Below are 24,583 nucleotides of genomic sequence, written 5' to 3' on the forward strand. Positions count from 1 at the left end.
AATAATAAAATGCTAAGCTAAGAGGTAATAGATTCAAGAGGTTCTATCAAAGTTAAGGAAATGGGAAGGAAAAGGCAGCAGAGCAGTTTCAATTTGATAAGCATAAGAAAGAATGGCTCAAATATTAATTGATAAATGATCAAGTCAACAGTTTCAAAGAGCCAACTGCCCTCACGACCCAAAAAAACCAAAGGTACCACACTTTATCAGGAAGGGCACAGGAAACAGAAGCACTTCTCTTCACACAGACCACTCACTTCCTGAGCCATGTGCAATTCTGGCCATCATATTCTAGGTAATACAACAGTGGGAACTAAAGGCAGTCCAAGAAATGAAATGATAATTAAGGACAACTAAGACCCTATCTGCATAGGAATCAAGGCCCAAGATGCTGCCATCCAGGTCTATTTTATCACTGGTGATGCTGGCATCTCTTCATCCAAGCTTTGCTTACTCAGATGTAGAAACAGGTATCACTACTACTTTGTTGAGCTTTAATGAGAATTAACCATATGGAAACCAAACACAGGGGTTCCTAACTGGGGGCCTGAGGGTTTCTGAAGGGCCCCAAGAAATTATATATTTATATTTGAGTCCACAGACTTGAGCAGTCTATGGCTCCAGAAGCTTAAGAACCACTAGCCTAGCACATAGTAGGCATTCAACAAATATAAATCCTTATTTCCCCCATCCTCTCTCTTTTCCTTCAAATGTTGTCTTGCTGTAATGCCATTAGGAAGAAAATCATACTGTTTGTCAATTAAAAATTGTTTTAATAGATCTAGTTCAAAAAGAAGAAGAAAGAACTCATCTATGTGCCATTTTACTAAGTCTCCTATGTAAGAGCCTGAATAGGAAGCTGTCTTTTGAATTCAGTGCCATAAAAAACTTGCCTCCCCTGAGGAACTGGCATGCTCCTTCCTTTCTAAGGAAGTTATGAAATTTAACATGCTTTACCTTCTGCTCTAGCTGCAAAGAACTTGGGCAAATTCAACGTATGCGTGACATCGGTATCTCTCGTAATTAATACTATTTATTCCTTTCCTTTTTTCCTCAGCTGAACTCTTCCATTTCCAGTCTATTAACTACCCCCCCACACCCTCACAATACACACGCACACACATGCACAACCACATGCACACAATTTCCAAATCTCTATGGTAGGGGCAAGAAGGCAGGAATAAAAAAATACAATAGTAAGAAAGGTAGTGTGACCAATGCCTATACTATTATATATAGGCTGGGGTGCAGTGGTTCATTCCTGTAATCCCAGCACTTTGGGATGCCCAGGCAGGAGGATCACTTGAGGCCAGGAGTTCAACACCAGCCTGGGCAACATAGCAAAAACCCATCTCTACAAAAAAAATGTTAAAAATTAGCCAAGTGTGGTGACACGTGCCGGTAGTTCCAGGATCACTTAAGGCCAGGAATTTGAGCCATGATCACACAACCACATTCCAGCCTGGGTGATGAAGCGAGATCCTATCTCTAAAAAAAATAAAAATAAAAAATTTTAAAAATTACATATGAATTGGATTAAGACAGATTTGTTTACCAAATTCCAGAATATTATAAGATAGGCTTAGAACAAATAAAATGAAGTATAACTTCATACAAGGTGAAATGCATGTATTGGTCTAGGGCATCATAGAGACTAAATATAGATGTGTAAAAGATTACATAAATGGCAGATTCTTCATAGCTTAAGCTAGCTAACCCAGGGAATTTTAAAAACTTTCTAAAGCTGAGGTTGAGGTTAAGGGGTTTAGTGATGATATCTACAATAAAGTCCTTAACACTGCTGGAGGCACAGCACAGGGCTGGATGAACTGAGCACTATAATTTTTTTGTTGTTTGCATGACAGAGTCCAAAGAATAAAGTTGATATTATAGGGTTCTTGGTAAAGTTCAATACTATAGCTAAACAACAACGAAAATTCATTAAAACGTATATTCTCAGGTAAAAATTATTAAGGCCCCACTAAAGTAAGAAAATGAAAAGGTGGGAAATCACGAAAAAAACTTGCCTGCACAGTGGTGACATTTGGCACAGGGGGCCCTTCCCCCCAACTCAGGTCTCCATTAACCCTTTTTAGGTCAGAGACCGCCACACTCAAGAAAGGCCCGAGATACTCTCAATCACTAACTTGAAAACATCCTATTTTGATTTTTTAAAATTTAAGACATAAGGTCATAAACATAGAAGAGAGAGAGAGATACCAAATTCTAATGCTCATACTAAATACCAGACCCCAAAATATAGAAATGATTTTTACTAAAATAATTATTTGTACTTACCGGAGAAAAGGAAACGGTTGTATTCTGATACTGTGAGTGTATTTGGAAAATAAGAAAAGTCACATTGCTTGAAATATCATGCAAAACAGCTTCCTCTGGAAAGGGCCTATTGAGCTCGAAGTATCTAAATTTCCCCACAGAAAATTCAATAAGACCTACAACGAGATAAACTTTTCATTACAACACTTGTACTCTCATATCAGTTTGCAGAAATCATATTCATAAATGAATGTGGAATTTAATCCTCAGAAAAACTCTTTGAGGTAAATACGGTTATTGCTCCTATTTCCCTGCTAAAGACAATGTGGCTTAAAAAGTGATGCAGCCCACCCAGGGTCATCCAGCCAGTGAACGATAGAGCTCAGAACTAAAATGCAAGAGGTGTTTCAAAAGATATGCTGAAGACAGGCTCCTGGAGCCCAGAGAAACTTCCCCTCTGGCAGCAGCTGTAACAATCATCTTCGGAACAGAGTCCTTGAATTTGAAGATGACAATCCTGTGGGGCTACTAACAATCATGAATGTGCTGGTGTTAAAGTACTATAACTGTCTAGTGAATTCTGAAGTCAGCATAGCCTGAAGAGACACAGGTGGCTGCAATTTAACACCAGCGTTTCCCAGCTGTGTGATTTTAGGCAAGTTCCTTAAATCCCCTTAAGCCTCAATTTCCTCATCTGTCTAACGGAGACTGCAAAGGAAGGTGCCATCAGTACTGACAAAAATGTCTGTTGAGGGCCCACACCAGGCACTGCACATACTATTGTGAACCACAGGCATCCTGGAAAAGAGAGTTTTTGTTTGCTTAAGGATCAAGCTCAGAGTCCATACAAAAGATAGGTTAAACAAGGACAGTTTTTCAACACCTCTTCCAGGCTTGTCCCATCTGTCTACTTCCTCCATGGCCTGCATCTCACTGACTCTGTCCCCACTTCTCTGTGGTGTGTTTCTGCCAGCTGCACACCAGCTCTGTCTTTTTTCGATCTAACTCTCAAATATTCCTTTAATTAGGTTGCTTTTACTCCTGTGTAGTCCTGGATTCCTACCTGACCCCCCATCCTACAGTCAGTATCTGTCTGCATGAAAAGCAGAAGAGATCCTAAGCTTCCCATAAGCAGTCTTGCGGGGTTCAATTCTAAACAAATAAACAGAAGATTTAGATTAAATATAGACGAAAAGGAGTTGATGAAAAAAAGATTATAATTCACCCGAGTCCCACAGTGGAATTGTCATGTTTTATTTTAGAAAGAAATTAGAGTCAGTGAGTGGCAAAAGAAAACATTTCAGATACTAAATAACTTAATAACACATTCTTATATACCACGTCCCAAGAAGGTCAATTTTCAACACTTTTTTTTTTAGTACAATAGCTCCACTGGATGATTTAAAACCAAACAGAACCAAAAAAAAAATTCAAGAATGAGTAGCCTGTGGAAGAAGAGCCATAAAGAAGACACAAATAGTGCTAAGACTAGAATAATGTTAACCTCTATATATTTTCCCTAAGTTCTGTGATGCTATATTACATTCATAACTTAACTTTAAAAAAAAAAAAATCATGATAGAACACAAGGTTACTTATGGTTACAACTTCATTTCTAAAACTCTAGAGAAAATTTTAGTAGTTTTAACAATGACAAATGAAGATAGTATATTTCCTATTTACGGAACCAGAAAGATTTTACATCTTAGCTGGAACAGAGGTTAAAATATTAAGGAGTGGTCAATAGAATCTGGGTAGGGAAGTCTGAAAAAAATTGTGTGCGTGTGTTTTTTCTTTTTAAAGAGAAACAAGAAAAACATGTTTATATTTTCCAGGCCTTCCCATAATCATGATTATTTTATTAGAAAAGCAAATTATACATAAAACTACATGGATTTCAGTAAATTACACTAAAAATGTTTCACGTATTGCCCTTCAAGTTTGGTTCCATCCATCATGCATCCTCCAAGTCTTAAAAATTCCCACCCGTTTTGGCAGTGTCAGCCTGTTTTCCTAGAAATTAATAAGATTTCTATCCTTTCACAGTTCACAGCACTCAACTCACTCACTACCCTGCCTTTTCTAGTCTACATCTTCTGTTTTTCCCTTTTGTTCTCATTTTCCCTATTTGGCAAATATTTATAAGGTACTTGTGGAGTAGGCACTCTAGTTGTTGGGCACCATTATCAAAACTGATACAAACAAATTCATAAAGGTTATCCAAGACTTCTGTAATTATCACTTAAATTTGCCCTTTGATATATTTTAGAAAATGTTTTAATAATTCTTATGTCTATCTCCCATGACATGCGCCTTCCATCAGAACAGTATACAGAGCCTTTAAAAGCCCTGGAAGAGACTGAAGCCATCAACTAGAGAAGGCTTCAGGGTAAATTTTTCTTAACCTTCCCTTAACCTATCACCCAGGATGAGGATGAATCACAACTCAAAAACACTTGGAGAAACAAAACTTTGGAAAGACAGTACGGAAAGACAGAACCATGGAAACTAAAATACACTGTTAAACAACTGATCACTTGACAAAATAAGTAGGGGAATATTAAAAGCAGGTATCTCTGGGAGCATATTTTAACTGACTCTTTTTTTTATTTTTTATTTTTATTTTTTTTTTGAGACAGTCTCACTCTGTCACTTAGGTGGAGTGCAGTGGGGCAATCTTAGCTCACTGAAATCTCCACCTCTCAGGTTCAAGCAATTCTCCTGCCTCAGCCTCCTGAGTACCTAGGATTACAGGCATGTGCCACCACGCCTGGCTAATTTTTGTATTTTTAGTAGAGACGGGGTTTTACTATGTTGGCCAGGCTAGTCTCGAACTCCTGACCTCAAGTGATCCGCCCATCTCAGCCTCCCAAAGTGGTAGTATTACAAGCATGAGCTACCCTTCCTGGCTGACTTTTTTTTTTCCCCACACATGTCCTTCTTTTTCTTTCTTTCTTTTTTTTTTTTTTTTTTTTTTTTTTTGACACAGAGTCTGGGTCTGTCGCCAAGCTGTAGTGCAGTGGCACGATCTCAGCTCACTGCAACCTCCGCCTCCCAGGTTCAAGCGATTCTCCCGCCTCAGCCTCCCAAGTAGCTGGCACTACAGGTGCCCACCACCACGTCCGGCTAATTTTTTGTATTTTTAGTAGACACTGGGTTTCACCATGTTGGCCATGCTGGTCTCAATCTCTTGACCTCGTGATCCACCCACCTCAGCCTCCCAAAGTGCTGGGATTCCAAGCATGAGCCACCGCGCCAGGCCAACTCTACATTTTAAATGTTTATAAAATAGGAACATACACTCTCTGTTAACATTCTGTCACTGTTTTGCTTTCCCTTAAAATGGTAATATTTTTCTAGAAAATATATAATCCTTATAAAAGGTGCAAAATAAACAGAAAGTCAACTCCTCCAGCAAGCACACTGTACAGAAATCATCACTGCTAACAGTTGGGATATATCTTTTAGGGCTTAGGCAGATATCAGCATGCATATTTCCACACAGATGGAAAAAGATATATGTATGTTTGATATTGCCCATTTAACAGGTCTAATGTATCTTTCCATAACAACACAGATAATTCTAGCTTTACCATTTTAAAAGCTACAGAGTATTCCATTCTGGGTATGTACCATAATCATTTACCCAATCTCCTATTAATGAACATCTAGGCTGTTACCATTACAGCATGAATAATAAATGAGTAAGAAATAAAATAGTTCTGATTTTGTGGAAGACTATTCCAGAAAGCATATGTGTCAGGCAATAAATCTATTTGAGAGAGTTTTTGCTTTGACAGTATAACAGATGACCTTTGATCTTAAATGGTTAAACTGTACCTAAAAAGTCTTGTTTTAGTCTAAGAAATCCAGAAATAAAAACAAACAGACCATGTGAGAATACATAACGATTAGGACCAAAAATTAATCTGCAGTCTTTGCTTCTGAATTCTTCTTCAGGAATAATTATAACTTTCATCTGTTACTTCCTGGATTTCCCAAAAGCTACAGGAAAATGATGCCTCATCATCTTCCTTTCCTCAAATGCCTATAGTGGGAACCAGGCAGAAGCCAGATGATAAAAGGGAGGGACATTGTATACATTATTTAAAACCTGGTCACTTGACGAAATAGGTAGAGGTGTTAAGAGGAAATATCTCTGGGAGTGTATTTTCAGTGATTTTTTTTTTCTTTTCATTACACATTTCCTTATTTTTAAAATTTTCTATAGTGACCATAAGGTGTCCTTTTCATAAGAAATTATAATACAGTGATTATACACTCTGGCTATACATTATTACAATCATCTGCAGTGGATTAAAAAAGAAAAAAAAAAAAACCAAAACACTGCTGCCTGGGACCCTCTCTAGATAAGTTAAATCAAAATCACTGGGGCTAAGGTCCAGGTATCAATTAAAAAACAAATATTCATTAAATACTATGCAGAGAAATACACAAAGTTTACACACCCATGAATTAAACAGCACCTAAACAGCATTCTAGCACCTTAGGGGTCCCCTTGTGGCCCCTCCCAATCACATCTTCTTTCCTCCCCCAGAGGGAAACAGGGTCCTAAGTTCAAACACTAGGAATTTAGTTGGGGGAATTCAATTGAATAGAATTTACGCACAATTTTTGTGTGTTTGGCTTCTTTAAAATCAGCACTATGTTTGTGCAATTCATTCCAGCTGCTATAAGTAGCCATAACTCATTACCGTTCTTGTATACTTCATGAAATGAGCATGCCACAATGTATTTATCTGTTCCACTGTTAATAAACATCTGTATTTCTGGTTTAGAGTTATAAATAACTCTAAACATTTTCTGTGCATGTCTTTTGGTACATGCATATACACACTTCTGTTGGGTGGAATCTATGAGTAGAATTATCAGGTAATAGGGTATTCTCATCTTCAGCTTCAGTAGATACTGCCAGTCTTCCAACAATGTTTTGCCAATGTATACCTCATCAACTTACTGTAGGAAAGTATTCCAACTGCCCAACAGTCTCACCAACACTTGGTATCATTCATTTATCTGCTGGGTAGATAGTGGTGTCTGACTGTGATTTTAATTTGCACTTCCCTAATTACTCATGGGTGTTAGGAACCCTTTGCTTTGCTTATTGGCTATTTGGATATCCTCTTTGTGAAAACAGTCTGTTCAAGTCTTTTACATACATTAAAAATGGAACTGTCTGCCCTTCTTCAATTTTAGGAGTTTTTAACACATCATAGATATGAGTATTTTGACAGATATGTTGCAAATATATTCTCCTACTCTTGTTGCTTGTCTTTTCACTCTCTTGTTACCTTTAGATTAAGAGTTTTCATTTTAGCAGTCAATTTCTCAGGTTCTTCCTTTATGATTAGTCCTTTTTGTGTCATTTTAAAGAAATCTTTGCCAACATATACCAAGATCATGAAGATACAGTCCCATGTTAACTTCTAGAAGTTTATCTTTCACATTTAGAGCTAAAAATCAGTCTGATATTGATTTTTATACATGGTGTAAGATAGAGGTCACAGTTCATTGTTTCATATGTTTATCTACTTGACAGCAACCTTCACTAAAAATACCACCCTGTAGGTACTGCATGTTCTCTCACTGATAAATGGCAGCTATGTAATGTGTACACAGGGGCCTACACTGTGGACTGATAGACACTGAAGACTGAGGAAGGTGGGAGGGGGCCGAAGATGAGAAATTACTTAATGAGTACAATGTACGTAATTCCAGCGATGGATACACTAAAAGCCCTGACTTCACTACTACACAATATATCCTGTAACTACACTTGTGCTCCATAAGTTTATACAACTAAAATAATTTAAAAATACCACCATCTCCCTACTGCTTTGCAGTTCCACTTTTCACATAAGTCAAGTGAATGTATGTGTTTGCTTCTGGAGTCTCAATTGTATTCTACTGGCTTATTTGTCTAGCTATAGACACCAATCCTAACACAAATATTACAACTCTCTTAACTCCTGCTCCAAATTTGTTCTTCCTCCTCAAATTTATCTTGACTATTTCTGGTCCTTTTCATTTCCATATAAGCTTTAGCCTGTCAATATCCACCAAAAAAAAAAAAAAACCTGCTGGGATTTTGATTGGGATGGCCCTGACTATATACATTAATTTAGAGAGAAATGATATCTTTAAAATATCTTTATCTTTAGAATTTTGTAATCTATGAATCTGCGATATTCCTCTCTTTAGTTTCTCAATTTAACTAAAGAATGTTGAGATGTATTATGTCATTTTCTCTGTAGAGGTCTTTACATATCCCATGATAATCATCCCAGAATACGTAATGTTTCTTGAGCCTATTTTAAATGTACTTTTTCTTTTCTTTAATTTTATTTGTTAACGTTATGTAGAGACGAGGTCTTGCCATGTTGATCACACTGGTCTCGAACGCTCGGCCTCAAGAGATCCTCCCCCACTCAATCTTCCAAAGTGCTGGGATTACAGACTGAACCACAGTACCTGGCCCTGTTTTTTCTTTTAAATTTCTATTTCTAGCTGTCTCTTCACCAATATACTTTTTATAAAAAGTTCTCCATGTAATTCTAATGCTTAGTCAGGTTTGAGAATTCCTAACATAGTGTTTGATAAACAAGCAAAGGATATATATGTATTTTTTTCCCAGTCTTAGCTATCTTTAACCTAACTTCTGTGTGAAAATACTTTTGCAGTGTAACCTTGGCAATCCGACATCCATTGCACAATTTTATCAGAAGATCGCTTTAACCAAACCAGTTGTGGTTTGATTCCTGGCTGTGCAGGATTTTGTCATTTTTGATGTTCCAACGTCTAACACAGTATAGTCACCTAACTGGCATATAGTAAATGTTTGTTAAATGATGGCTGAACTACGTGACCTCAGGCAAGTAATGTATTTCCTCTGGGCTTCAGTTCCCTCAAAGTAAAATTGAGGTAACTGTGCTGCCATCAGTTAGCTGCTGAAAGTTTCAAACAAATGGGAAACAATTTTTTAAACTGCCCAAGGCTATACAATAAAGTATCATTTATTAACTTCCATTAGCTTTCCTGTGCTTCACAGGTTCATCTCCTTATTGAAAGAAAAGGATCCAGCCAAACTAAGTTTCATAAGTGAAGGAGAAATAAAATCCTTTACAGACAAGCAAATGCTTAGAGATTTTGTCACCACCCAGGCCTGCTCTACAAGAGACCCTGAAGGAAGCACTAAACATGGAAAGGAACAACCAGTACCAACCATTGCAAAAACATGCCAAAATGTAAAGACCATCAATGCTAGGAAGAAACCGCATCAACTAACGAGCAAAATAACCAGCTAATATCATAATGACAGGATCAAGTTCACACACAACAATATTAACCTTACATGTCAATGGACTAAATGGTCCAATTAAAAGACACAGACTGGCAAATTGGATAAAGAGTCAAGACCCATCAGTTTGCTGTATTCAGGAGACCCATCTCACACGCAGAGACACACATTGGCTCAAAATAAAGGGATGGAGGAAGATCTGCCAAGCAAATGGAGAACAAAAAAAAGCAGGGGTTGCAATACTAGTCTCTGATAAAACAGACTTTAAACCACCAAAGATCAAAAGAGACAAAGATGGCCATTACATAATGGTAAAGGGATCAATTCAACAGGAAGAGCTAACTATCCTAAATATATATGCACCCAATACAGGAGCACCCAGATTCATAAAGCAAGTCCTTAGAGACTTACAAAGAGACTTAGACTCCCATACAATAATAATGGGAGACTTCAACATCCCACTGTCAACATTAGACAGATCAATGAGACAGAAAGTTAACAAGGATATCCAGGAATTGAACTCAACTCTGCACCAAGCGGACCTAATAGACATCTACAGAACTCTCCACCCCAAATCAACAGAATATACATTCTTCTCAGCACCACATCACACTTATTCCAAAATTGACCATATAATTGGAAGTAAAGCACTCCTCAGCAAATGTACAATAACAGAAATTATAACAATCTGTCTCTCAGACCACAGTGCAATCAAACTAGAACTCAGGACTAAGAAACTCAATCAAAACTGCTCAACTACATGGAAACTGAACAACCTGCTCCTGAATGACTACTGGGTACATAACGAAATGAAGGCAGAAATAAAGATGTTCTTTGAAACCAATGAGAACAAAGATACAACATACCAGAATCTCTGGGACACATTTAAAGCAATGTGTAGAGGGAAATTTATAGCACTAAATGCCCACAAGAGAAAGCTGGAAAGATCTAAAATTGACACTATTAAAAGAACTAGAGAAGCAAGAGCAAACACATTCAAAAGCTAGCAGAAGGCAAGAAACAACTAACATCAGAGCAGAACTGAAGGAGACAGAGACACAACAAACCCTCCAAAAAATCAATGAATCCAGGAGTTGGCTTTTTGAAAAGATCAACAAAATTGATAGACTGCTAACAAGACTAATAGGGAAGAAAAGAGAAAAGAATCAAATAGATGCAATAAAAAATGATAAAGGGGATATCACCACCAACCCTAGAAATACAAACTACCATCAGAGAATACTATAAACACCTTTACGCAAATACACTAGAAAATCTAGAAGAAATGGATAATTTCCTGGGGACTTACACTCTCCCAAGACTAAACCAGGAAGAAGTTGAATCCCTGAATAGACCAATAGCAGGCTCGGAAATTGAGGCAATAATTAATAGCCTATCAATGAAAAAAAGTCCAGGACAAGATGGATTCACAGCTGAATTCTACCAGAGGTACAAGGAGGAGCTGGTACTATTCCTTCCGAAACTATTCCAATCAATAGAAAAAGAGGGAATCCTCCCTAATTCATTTTATGAGGCCAACATCATCCTGATACCAAAGCCTGGCAGAGACACACACAAAAAAGAGCATTTTAGACCAATATCCCCGATGAACAACAATGCAAAAATCCTCAACAAAATACTGGCAAACCAAATCCAGCAGCACATCAAAAAGCTTATCCACCATGATCAAGTGGGCTTCATCCCTGGGATGCAAGGCTGGTTCAACACACGCAAATCAATAAACGTAATCCAGCATATAAACAGAACGAAAGACAAAAACCACATGATTATCTCAATAGATGCAGAAAAGGCCTTTGACAAAATTCAACAGCCCTTCATGCTAAAAACTCTCAATAAACTACGTATTGATGGAACGTATCTCAAAATAATAAGAGCTATTTATGACAAACCCACAGCCAATATCATACTGAATGGGCAAAAACTGGAAGCATTCCCTTTGAAAACTGGCACAAGACAGGGATGCCCTCTCTCACCACTCCTATTCAATATAGTATTGGAAGTTATGGCTAGGGCAATCAGGCAAGAGAAAGAAATAAAGAGTATTCAGTTAGGAAAAGAAGAAGTCAAATTGTCCCTGTTTGCAGATGACATGATTGTATATTTAGAAAACCCCATCATCTCAGCCCAAAATCTCCTTAAGCTGATAAGCAACTTCAGCAAAGTCTCAGGATACAAAATCAGTGTGCAAAAATCACAAGCATTCTTATACACCAGTAACAGACAAACAGAGAGCCAAATCGTGAATGAACTGCCATTCACAATTGCTTCAAAGAGAATAAAATACCTAGAAATCCAACTTACAAGGGATGTAAAGGACCTCTTCTAGGAGAAATACAAACCACTGCTCAGTGAAATAAAAGAGGACACAAACAAATGGAAGAACATACCATGCTCACGGATAGGAAGAATCAATATTGTGAAAATGGCCATACTGCCCAAGGTAATTTATAGATTCAATGTCATCTCCATCAAGCTACCAATGAGTTTCTTCATAGAATTGGAAAAAACTGTTTTAAAGTTCGTACGGAACCAAAAAAGACCCCGCATTGCCAAGACAATCCTAAGCCAAAAGAACAAAGCTGGAGGCATCACGCTACCTGACTTCAAACTGTACTACAAGGCTACAGTAACCAAAACAGCATGGTACTGGTACCATAACAGAGATAGAGACCAATGGAACAGAACAGAGCCCTCAGAAATAATACCACACATCTATAGCCATCTGATCTTTGACAAACCTCAGAAAAACAAGAAATGGGGAAAGGATTCCCTATTTAATAAATGGTGCTGGGAAAATTGACTAGCCATAAGTAGAAAGTTGAAACTGGATCCTTTCCTTACTCCTTATACGAAAATTAATTCAAGATGGATTAGAGACTTAAATGTTAGACCTAATACCATAAAAACTCTAGAAGAAAACCTAGGTAATACCATTCAGGACATAGGCATGGGCAAGGACTTCATGTCTAAAACACCAAAAGCAATGGCAACAAAAGCCAAAATTGACAAATGGGATCTCATTAAACTAAAGAGCTTCTGCACAGCAAAAGAAACTACCATCAGAGTGAACAGGCAACCTACAGAATGGGAGAACATTTTTGCAATCTACTCATCTGACAAAGGGCTAATATCTAGAACCTACAAAGAACTCAAACAAATTTACAAGAAAAAACCAACCCCATCAAAAAGTGGGCAAAGGATATGAACATACACTTCTCAAAAGAAGACATGCATACAGCCAACAGACACATTAAAAAATGCTCGTCATCACTGGCCATCAGAGAAATGCAAATCAAAACCACAATGAGATACCACCTCACACCAGTTAGAATGGCAATCATTAAAAAGTCAGGAAACAACAGGTGCTGGAGAGGGTGTGGAGAAATAGGAACACTTTTACACTGTTGGTGGGATTGTAAACTAGTTCAACCATTATGGAAAACAGTATGGCGATTCCTCAAGGATCTAGAACTAGAAGTACCATATGACCTAGCCATCCCATTGCTGGAATTTATATACCCAAAGTTATAAATCATGCTATAAAGACACATGCACACGTATGTTTATTGTGGCACTATTCACAATAGCAAAAGACTTGGAATCAACCCAAATGTCCATCAGTGACAGACTGGATTAAGAAAATGTGGCACATATACACCCATGGGATACTATGCAGCCATAAAAGGATGAGTTAGAGTGTCCTTTGTAGGGACATGGATGCAGCTGGAAACCATCATTCTCAGCAAACTATCGCAAGAACAGAAAACCAAACACTGCATGTTTTCACTCATAGGTGGGAACTGAACAATGAGATCACTTGGACTCGGGAAGGGGAACATCACACACCAGGGCCTATTATGGGGAGGGGGTAAGGGGGAGGAATGGCATTCGGAGTGATACCTGATGTAAATGACGAGTTGATGGGTGCTGACGAGTTGACGGGTGCAGCACACCAACATGGCACAAGTATACATATGTAACAAACTTGCATGTTGTGCACATGTACCCTAGAACTTAAAGTATAATAATAAAAAAAAAAAGAAAGAAAGAAAAGGAAAGAAAGAAAGAGAATCAGGCACTCAAAGCAGCCCTACAAATAAATTAGCGGGAAGAAAGGGACTAACATGTACAGGGCAGTCACAGAAATTCCAGGCACATCATAAGCATTACGTTGAGAAATAGACTTCCACAGAGTGACAACAAAAGATACTGAAAGTCAAGGCAACTTAAACAGCTCAGTCTGTTAGAAACTTATACAATTTCTGCTCATAAAAACAGATTTAGCAAAAGAAGACACATACCCAAAAGATATCCTGAAGAAGCTAACAGGAATTTAATTTCACCTCTAAGGCATATGGAAAAGGATTTATTAGAAGCATTTTATGAGGCATAATTAGATCTTATGACTTGGAGAGTAGGAGGAAAAAAGACAGCACATCAAAAGATATTACAAAGCAAATGGCTAACATCAAGTTGGGGCACTTCCACTAGCTTTCCTCTAAAAAGAAATGGCTTTTTTTTTGCCATCTGACCTATAGAAGGGACTTGAAACAATTTTCACACCCATCTTCCATTCTTACTCAGAATCACTTTTTCTTTCCAATAATTCCACTTTAAAAAGTGCTGCCCAATCCTAACCTTTTCCTTTTTCTTTCCGAATCAGATCCTAATCTGGCAACCATAAAAATTTCCAACTCCTCCTTTTTACTATTTTACTAAAATTTACTTCCACTGTTTGTGTTTCAACACAACAACCAAATTCTAAGAGAAATCTATCATAGCCTAGTCTTCTCTTCAGATTAAAAACAAAAACAGTTCAGCTACTTGAGTTGGTCAGCTGTCAACTGCCCCTCCCAATTACTCATTGTTAACTTCTTACAAATGTTCAATAGCCCTAAAGGTTGAAAGGAAACACAAAAATAAACATATTAGCATCATACACTTTTTAGAGAAAGACAGCACTTGCAACTAACCACAAATGGCCTGCTACCTTGGTAAAGCACCATCAACAGCACGAAGACTGCAAGGCCCAAATGATGCTGTGCTCAAGTCCAATTACTATGAAATTCCAGGGGAGTTACTGGATATGAATCTAAACAAATGAAAGATGTTAAAGGCAGCAGTGAACTGGGACTCCAAGAGAAGGAAAAACTGCTTAAAAGTGTGATCCATCTCATGTGCCCACTGGTCACAGAAAGCACCCTCCTCAGACATTCTAGGAACTCCATCTGCCACGTTCCAAGATTTATTTAGCATTCAGGCCACTACCGAAGTCATGCAAGTTAGCTCATCCTGCCAAAGATGGGTAAATCCTCCTAAATTACAGCAGATGCTCAATTTCTTCAGTTTGTGTGGGTATCAGAATCATCATCATCAAACATCAATCCAGCCATTTTCTAGGAAGATTATGCAAATCCTGAACTACATCCTTCTACCTTTCCATACTGATTTTTATCTGACAGATGTGGAGAATATCAGCTTTTATTATCACTCAGCAGTTAAGTCCCCACATTGTCCCTCTTTTGCACAGAATGACAATACCAATGCAAGGCAAAAAGAATAACATTGAGGAATATCAGTGCTATTAATCATAGCAAAGAGGTAAAAAATAGTGTCTGAAAAAATATTAATTTCTCAACTTATTCGTATTTTTTAACTTTTGTATAAAAATTTCTAGGTATGAAATACTAAAACACCAACTAGAAAGAAAAAGGTCTGGATGCCTGCTCTTCTGACTCAGGGGCTGGCCTCGATCAAATAAAAACTCTAATATCTCAAATTCTTCACCTGTTAAAATGGAGATAGCATCTCTTCTACCTCCATCATAAAGCTATTTTGAAGAATGAGGATTCACAGAAGGATTAAGTACAAAGCACCATGCCATGTAAGATATTCTTATTGGAAGGCAGCTTTACTGAAGTGGAAGGACTATGAAATTTGCAGGGAGACTCACCTGGGTCCAAGTCCCATCTGTAACCCCAGCAGCTGTTCATTTGTTCCTCTGATAAGTGAGGAAGATCATTATATTGTAGGGTGGTGGGGATTAAATAACACTGCACATGGAAAGCACCTGGCACACACTATACACAGGGAATGTTAGTGCTCTATTATAAGCAAGGTTTTTCTGGAAAAAAAAAAAATTGCCCTTTTCAACTTTGGCCTCAGTCCTATACAAAGATCCTAGAATTCAGTTTGCATGAGGGCTTTTCAAATATAAGTGCATAGGCACACAATCACATTATTCAGAAAATATTATGTTTCAGAACTGCGACTAGTCTATAAACCTCAAAACAAAACAGAATGCGCTTAATTTCATGGAAAAGCACATGATGATCTGCCTGGCACAACTAGTGCCTTTGACATTTTATATTAACAAACCATGAGCTGTTGCCCAAACTCATTCACCAAGCACAAGATCTACAATCTAACACTCTATTCTGAGTTCTCACTGAGATGAACAAGAGTCACCTGAAATCGGCCGGGCGCGGTGTCTCACGCCTGTAATCCCAGCACTCTGGGAGACCAAGGCGGGCAGATTACGAGGTCAGTAGTTCGAGACCAGCCTGCACACATGGTGAAACCCCGTCTGTACTAAAAATAGAAAAACTAGCTGGGTGTGGTGGCGGGCACCTGTAATCGCAGCTACCCAGGGAGGCTGAGGCAGGAGAATCGCTTGAAGCCAGGAGGCGGAGGTTGCAGTCAGCCAAGGTCATGCCACTGCACTCCAGCCTGGGTGACAGAACGAGACTCCGGCTAAAAAAAAAAAAAAGGCACCTGAAATCATCAAAAATGGTGTACTCATAGGGAGCCAAGCCCAGGCATGTTTCTTCTTGGCTCCCACAGGTGAATTTGAAGTGGCAAGAGAACTTCGTTGATTCTTGTTTTTCTCATTTTAGTTTTACTCTCTATTAAATTGTTACTTTTTACAGTTCACTTATGGATGACAAGTTATTTCCTGTTGGTAGCTGCAATGATTGGGAATTTTGTGATCTGTAAACGAATTAATATCTCATAGAGACCTATTTCCTGTTGGATATGAGACAACAGAGAACACAGTTTTTGTCCACTTGTCTTTTTTGAGGTCAAATCGATGAGAAATTTCTTGCCCTCAAGTAAGGAGAACAACTCTGATACCTGGACTGGCAAGCTTTTGTGTTTCTGTGTTTATTTTTCATCTGTGGCTGAACCTGTAGAATTGAGGGTGTACATTCTCTATCTATATGTCTATGTATCTGTTATTCAGAAAGTCCTTTATTTCTCATTGTGAGTATGTAATGTTTTCCTGTCTCCAGATGGTATTAATAAATTAGATGGTAAAGGCTCTTTAAAAATAAATAAAGCCCCATTCTGGATTCATTTTTCCTCTCAAACTCTGTAGAACATAACCAATTTGAAGAGCCTCTAGATTTGAGGGGTGTAAAAGTTCCATGCAGCTTGAGAGCCATCAGTCATTAAGCCCCTAGTTCCACCCCAAGTCTTGCTGTCCAGAAGCTCAGTCCACTGGGGAGTAAAGAGGCGCTTTAGTAAGTTAAATTAAAGCCACAAACATGGCTGCTCCCTAAGGGAGATAATACTGCGTTAAAAGAAAGAGAATTATTTGTCTCTTCCCATTTTCCCCGCTAAACGAGGAGGTTAATAATAAGGCCTCCTTAGCCATGCGTGTTTCCATTGCAGGAAACACCATTCGTGCCCGTTCTGGACTCACCACCCGGCAAGTACCAACGCCCCCAGCACCATCGCCCTGCTAGGCTGACAGACCCCGGGCTGATTTTGACCTTGCAAGAAATGCAAAAGCAACTTTGGGATGCAGAAGCCAGGTGCCCCGACCTTACCCTCGCTGGAGTTCCCGAAGACCTCGGCTGCACCCGCCACCCGGCGTTCGGATGCCAGCACCGCTACGACCAGCAGCTGCAGGAGCCCCATTGCTGCCAGGGCCGGGCTGGGCCCACGCCAGAGCCAGGGAGGGATGCGGGCGTGCGCGCCGGGGCCCCGCAGCCTCGCCCGCGCTATCCCGGGGCGTCCGCACCGGGCGTCATCGCCTGCCAGGTGCAGACGCCTAGCACCTGCCAGCTCCGCAGCCGCCGGCGCGCGCCCCGCCGCACTCCTAGCGCCAGCGAGAGGTTTCCTCTTCCGGCACCTGACCCCAGGCGCGCGTTCCCGCGCCTCCTCCCGGGCTCTCGCTGCGTCACTGCGGCGGGTCTCCGGGCGCGGGCGGCGGTGGGGCGTTTCCAGGCAGCGCGCGCCTCCTGCCGGCGCGCGGGGAACACGCAGCCCGCGACGCTCCCGGGAGCCCCCAGGACATCCTGGCTTGAGGTCCAGTCTTCCCACTTTTATCTCACCAAGTAGGCAAGCCACTGTGAAAGTACAAAATAACTTTCTGTTGCGGACTAACGTCACCAACCTTCTGTTTCCGTCTTTAACGGTCCTTTACAACAGCAAAAAAAAAAGAGGAATCGGTTGCGAAAAACACAGTCGAAGGTTATTTCCCCCGGTAGCAACTGTCTTCGCTGCTGAGGCTTATGTTAGTGTAACAACGCCAGGAGAATGCTGTTTGTGTAGTAGCGCACTAGTCATGAGCACTACATTTAAAAACAGTTTCGTTTTCTCTAAGCGAAATATCCTCGAAGACACGTCCTTGGTCTGAACTTCCTCTCAAGTCTCATACCTGAGTGCTGTTTAAGGGACAGTAGTCCATGTGACAGATGGCTCATCGATGATGTGGAATTAGACGCATAGATTTAAAGTTATTTGGGGAGGATTGTCTTGCTTTCCTTCCCTGGTTTTGGTTTTTTTCACTTACATATTTTGATGAGCAACTTACAGCTTGGAAATTACATGTTCAGTTAACCTACTACTAACCATCTATAGCTGTGACCATAATGTGAAGAGGTGTTAAAGACAAAATTATTCAATGATACTTGAAGCAACGAACGAAGACTATTGAGGACTGTCTCAGTTGGCATAGGGACCACTGCAACTGGGTCTTGCAGTGCGGAAGAGGGACTGGGCTCAACTCTGAATACAGCACGGGGAAGAGGGAATTGGTAGCCAACCAGCAGCATGGAGCTCAGCGGATGGAAAATTACTAAGAGGAAACATCAGAGGTAAGGGGCATTTAGTGAAACTGACCTAACAGGACTCATCCTGAAGACAGAACATCACCTGGGGGATGGTGGAGGGTGAGGAAACATTAGATATGGAGGAAAGGGGGGTTCTTCGCTAAAACTGGATTTTTACAAAGAAGTGCACAGATGGACCTAGCAGAAGATTCAGAAGCCGTACTAAAGTTTGGCCAAGCAAATAATCTTTGCCACAGGCACAGTTCCTTTTCTGCTCTCACACTGCCCGGTCCAAATTTTCACACCTTTGGTACTACTATCCATTTCTGTAATGCTTATTTACTCTCCCACGTGCCCCTATTCCTATAACCCTCAGTAGATGAAATCCAAGGAACATGAAAGGAACAATTATGATAAGGGTAGCATCTAAATCAGTGGATGGATTATTCAATAAATTGTGTTATTACTGATTAGCTGCACTATGGGCAGAAAGAATCAGAACACTATCTCACACTAATTGTGAAAACAAAATCGCAAAGTATTAAACCATAAAAGAACTAGCAGAAGAGGGTTCTCTCTTTTTTTTTTTTTTATAAATTGATCTCAAAATGGGAGGAGCTTTCTAAGAAGCAAAACAGCAAAGGAAACAACCATAAAGGAAAATATTGGTAGACTTGGCTACATAAATACTTTTTACATAAATATTTAAATTTTATTAAACACATAAGCAATATGAAAAGGCAAGTTGATGACCAAAAAATAAAAATTAGCTAAGGACACGAATAGGGAATTTCACCCCCCAAAAAAAAGAAATACAAATTACCAGTAAATACATGAAAAAAGTTCAATCTCACTAGTAAACAAACAAATCAAATTAAGAAATTAATATGTAAATATTTTTAAAGTATAAGAACATCCAGTATGGATAAAAGAGCTGAGAAGGAGGCATTCTTAGTAGGTAGGGATAGTGGGAATATACACTTTAATAAAGTAATCTGCATCAAAAATGTTTAAAAATCTTATTTTTGTAGATTTGGTATAATCCACTTTTAGATTTAAGTATGTAATTAAATACACATATAAAAATTAGTATAAGCTGGGGGAAGTGGTACATGCCTGTAGTCCCAGATACTCAGGAGGCTGAGGCAGGAGGATTGCTTCAGCCCAGGAGTTCAAGGGGGCAGTGCTCTATGATTGCACCTGTGACTAGCCACTGCCCTCCGGCCTGGGCAACATAGTGAGACTCCATCTCTTAAAAAAAATTTAGTGTACAAAACTATTCATGAAGGTATTATTTAGAGTATCTAAAACAACCTAAATGCCCAACAATTAGGAATTAAATAACCTATGATACAGCTTTATAATAGGATCCTGTGCAGCCCTTCATTTATATTCTGATTGAAGTCTTTATGGAAAGGCAACTGATGATGCAATAAGTATATAGAGTATGTGGTTTTTCTTTTTTTTTTCTAACATACATCTTTTATTGACTCAGAGGAATGGATACACTTTTGTTGTTTGTTTGTATTTTTTTTTTTTTTTTTTTGAAATGGAGTCTTGTTCTGTCACCCAGGCTGGAGTGCAGTGAAGCAATCTTGGCTCACTGCAACGTCTATCTCCTGGGTTCAAGCAATTCTCTTGCCTCTGCCTCCCAAGTAGCTGGGATTAGAGGCACACACCACCATGTCCAGCTCATTTTTTTAGTAGAGATGGGGTTTCACCATGTTGGCCAGGCTGGTCTCGAACTCCTGACCTTGTGATCTGCCTGCCTTGGCCTCCCAAAGTGCTGGGATTACAAGCCACCACACCCGGCCTGTAATTTTTTTTAAAAGACAAGATCTCACTATGTTACGCAGGGTGGCCTCAAACTCCCAGATGTAAGAATTAAAGAAAGAGAAAAAAACAGGAAAGGTGACTTAGAAGTCAAGGATGGGTTTATTGTAGAGAAAACAAACCTGAGAGGGGCTTCTGGCCAGTTAGGTTAGAGGCACACTCTCTTACGGACTAAGATTTTTTAAGGATTTAGGGTGGGAGTGTTTATCAGAGGCTTAGACTGCTTCTGTGTCTGTTGTGCTTATCTGGGAGGGAGAGTTGTGTGTCTGTTCCCATACATCTTTTTGCAGCTGCAGGCATATCCCTGAGTCTGCTTTTACCTTCCCTATCTTAGTGCATCTGAAGGGAATGGAATGTACTTATTAAGGCCCACTGTTTTACTGGGGTCCATTGTATGAGGGTGAAGTTTGGCAGTTACCCAAGAGACTTTCCCCTCACCTCCCTTTGTGCCTGAGCTGTCTCATCTGTGTTTTACTGTCTCCTCTTTCTGGCTGCTTATAGTTAGAAGAGAAGTGATTTCCTTGAAATGCATGAGGCTAGAAAGGGAGCTGGAACTTAAAGTGGCGGTGTTTGTCCAAGATGATGGTGCTCCTGCTCTGTCACCAGACTCAAGCAATCCTGCCACCTCAGCCTCCAGACTAACTGGGACTGCAGGCTCATAACCACTGTGCCTGCCTTGTTTTCTTTGTAGTATGCATTCCTGGTTATGTGCATAGAAAAAAAGGTTGAAAAATACATGCCAAAATGTTTAAAATAGTTATCTTTAGGTGGTTAAGAATGATTTTCTTTGCACATTTCTGTGTAAAAATTCTACATTGAAGTGTATCATTTTTGGATAAGAAATTATGATTTTGTAAAAGATACATATAATTTTAAAGGTTTTCTTGTAAAAGCATTCAAGATATAAGTACATCTTCCTGAGTATGACACATAAATGCTTTTTGTGATGCAACTCCTGTTCATTTCCCTAGGTTCTTGCTGCAACTAAAATCAGACCTCTACATGCGGGTCACGTTGAATTAATTTCAATTTCCTGAACTGAGCCTATTCTCTCTCCTCCATACCTTTGCATCGCAGTTCCCCAGGCCTGCAGTTGCCTGTGCATGCATGACAGCTGATCACAGATGTGTCAGCAATCAGAACAGGGCCTCATTACCTTGGCTTCTAAGTACGGTATTGTGACAGCTTGGGAGGATGATTGGCTGGGGTTCCATGCTCATGTCAGAGTTCCATTGGAGAGCTGAGAAGCAAACAAGCTTAGCAACTTTGCAGATGAGTTCATTTTTCCTATGTATTGAAAGGAAATGCAGAAACTGAAAAGATTCCCAAATCCAAGATACACATTACTAGAGCCTTAAAGTCTGTTTAGGCCAGACTCAGTGGCTCATGCCTGTAATCCCAGTACTTTAGCAGGCCGAGACAGGAGGATCTATGGAGTCCAGGAGTTCAAGACCAGCCTGGATGACATAGTGAGATCCCCATTCTTACAAAAAAAAAAAAAACACAGAAAAAAAAATTAGCTGGGCGTGGTGGGCACATCTGTAGTCCTAGATACTCAAGCGGCTGAGGCAGGAGAATTGTTTGAGCCTAGGAGTTTGAGTTTGCAGCAAGTCATGATCATGCCACTGTACTCCAGCCTGGGTGACAGAGCAAGACTCTGTATCTAATAAAACAAAAGTCTGTTAAAATTTAGAAAAGGAAGGAAGGGCAGGAGGGGGAGAAGGAGAAAGGGAAAAAACTTACCCTAGATTTTTAAATAAAACCTAAGATACCTTAAATGGAGCTGGGAGCGGGGATCCAGGGAAAAGGCAGGATTGAACCTCTGTGAAATTTGCCTGTTCATTCTTTCCCACTCTAATCTCACCTTCATCCTGTATTTTTTAATTCGTGTGCTCTTTTGTGGGTAGTGATTTACATTATTTGACTGTTCATTAAGTTAAATTCAATAAATGCTTATTTAGTAGCTATTATATGGAAATTATTATGCTAGGAAACTCATTCATTTGGTTGATAAATATGTGCCAGGCTAAATGTTAGGTGCTAGGTACTGGAAATATGGAAACAGGATATGTTTTCTGCCTGCAAGTAGCCCGTGGACTGGTGGGTGAATTAGCGTGAGGTACAAATAATTATACCTCAGTGTGCTAAGTGCAATAACAGAAGTGTAAGGAACAATTGTGTTAAAGATTGGGAGCATTTAACTTACTTTCAGAATTCAGGAAAGGCTTTTATAAAGATATGTTTAAAATAAGATTTTGTTCACTAGTATAGTGGTGAGTAAAAAAATAATAATAGGCCAGGCACAGTGGCTCACGCCTGTAATCCTAGCACTTCGGGAGGCCAAGGCGGGTCGGTCACCTCAGGTAGGAGTTCAAGACCAGCTTGGCCAACATAGCGAAACCCCGTCTCTACTACAAATACAAAAAACTTACCCAGGTGTGGTGGTGGGCGCCTGTAATCCCAGCTACTCTGGAGGCTGAGGTAGAAGAATCACTAGAACCCTGGGGGCAGAGGTTGCAGTGAGCCGAGATCCCACCACTGCATTCCAGCCTGGGTGACAGAGTGAGATTCTGTCTCAAATAAGTAAATAAATAATAAAATAAGGTTTTAGGACTGTGTGGACAATCACCAAGGGAGCAAAGTAGAGATGTGGATGGAAGTGTGGGCATTTCATACATGGAAGAAAGAATTATAGGTGTTTTTATATGGTGTGCATTTTTGTAAAACAGCAGAACATGTTTAGGGAATTTCAAAGAGTGTGGTGTAGAAAAATGCTTATTTATAGTTATTCATCCCGGCACAAGGTACATTTTAGATGTTTAATAAATTGCAACTGTATTAAAGGTATTTAAAAATTGTTAAAGGTGTTTTTCTGAAAAAATAGTTGCTACAGTCATAAAAACCAAAGCACTTACAAGATTGACTATTGAGTGGCTCACTGCTGAAGCTGGTGAAGGTTATGTGAGGGTTCACTATATTCTCTACTCTTCTATATCTTTGAAACCTTTAATAATATAAAGTTTCAAAGAAAGTATTCATCAAAATTGTGTGTTTAAACTATGAGATCTGTAATACTGGGTTCCTGCTCCTAAAACCATATAATCCAGTTGGCGATGCCAGAGAAGCAAATGAAAAAGCATATGAGAAAGTGTCCAAATCATGAAAGGAAGAAAGGAGAGGTCCCTATGGACTCTTGCAATTCATAAAATTTATATGAGAAGTGTAAAACTTAAAAAGGTAGGGTAAGGATTAAATAGTAGGAAAGAAATTGCTGTGGGAAAGGTAAAGAATGAGGAAACAGCTAGACTAGTGGTTCTCAATTGGGGGCAATTTTGCCTCCCAGGGACATTTGGGACTATCTGGAGATACTTTATGTTGTCATAAATGGATTGGGGGAATGCTGCTGGCATCTCAGGGGTAGAGAACAGGGATGCTTCTAAACATCCTACAATGCACAGGTCAGCATCCCACAACAAAGAATAATCTAGCCTAAAAAGTCAAGAGTGCGGCCATTGAGAAATCCTGAGCTAGATGCACAGACTATATTTGGCAGGTGGGTTATTCCTGAAGTCTACGGCTTCAAGAGCTTCATAAACCCCTTTTCAAATGTAGGCTAAGTTGAAAGTCTGGTCTGGGGAAAGGGTCCACAGCTTTTATCTGATTCTTAAAAAGATCCGTGGCCAAAAGAGGCTGAAGAACCAGGAAAACCAAGGGGTCAGGGCCCTTGGCTGAAACAGAGGATTATTTCACTCAGAAAATTATCAAGAGGTGAGGCTGGGTCTGTTTGCTGGAGCCAGATTATAGTAAATCTTGACAACTAGGCAGAGATAGTTGGACATCAACAGGCCACGGAAGATAGTGGCAGGACAAAAACTGTGTCACAATATGAGTTGTCTTGAAGTGACTTCTCTACTTCAAGTGCCCAAGTTCCCTTCAATCACGCTGCAAAACTTAGTATTCTTACGGAGTGGACTAAACTGTATTCAATCAGTCACCAATCCGTATTAATTTTTTTTCTCAAAAATATATTTTAGTCTTTTTTTCCTCTCTTATCAGGGTCAACACCCTATTCTAG

General features: G+C 39.6%; 1 protein-coding gene across 2 annotated transcripts in view; it reads right to left on the reverse strand.

Moving 5' to 3' along the window:
- TM7SF3 (transmembrane 7 superfamily member 3) overlaps nucleotides 1-17,849 on the reverse strand; it is a 46,739-nt gene extending 28,890 nt beyond the window's left edge. Inside the window, exons 1-2 of one of the 2 annotated variants that reach the window (XM_003906135.4) lie at nucleotides 17,449-17,849; nucleotides 2,299-2,453 (exon numbers count right to left, since the gene is read on the reverse strand). In XM_003906135.4, coding sequence (XP_003906184.3) covers nucleotides 2,299-2,453; nucleotides 17,449-17,539 — 246 coding nt within the window. In that variant the 5' untranslated portion in view covers nucleotides 17,540-17,849. Of the gene's footprint in view, nucleotides 1-2,298; nucleotides 2,454-15,569; nucleotides 15,707-17,448 lie in introns of those variants that run through there. The other variant, XM_021922131.2, reaches the window with a different exon arrangement.
- Nucleotides 17,850-24,583: the final 6,734 nt, after the last annotated feature.

This window comes from Papio anubis, chromosome 9, assembly GCF_008728515.1.
Source record: "Papio anubis isolate 15944 chromosome 9, Panubis1.0, whole genome shotgun sequence".
Lineage (NCBI taxonomy): Eukaryota > Metazoa > Chordata > Mammalia > Primates > Cercopithecidae > Papio > Papio anubis.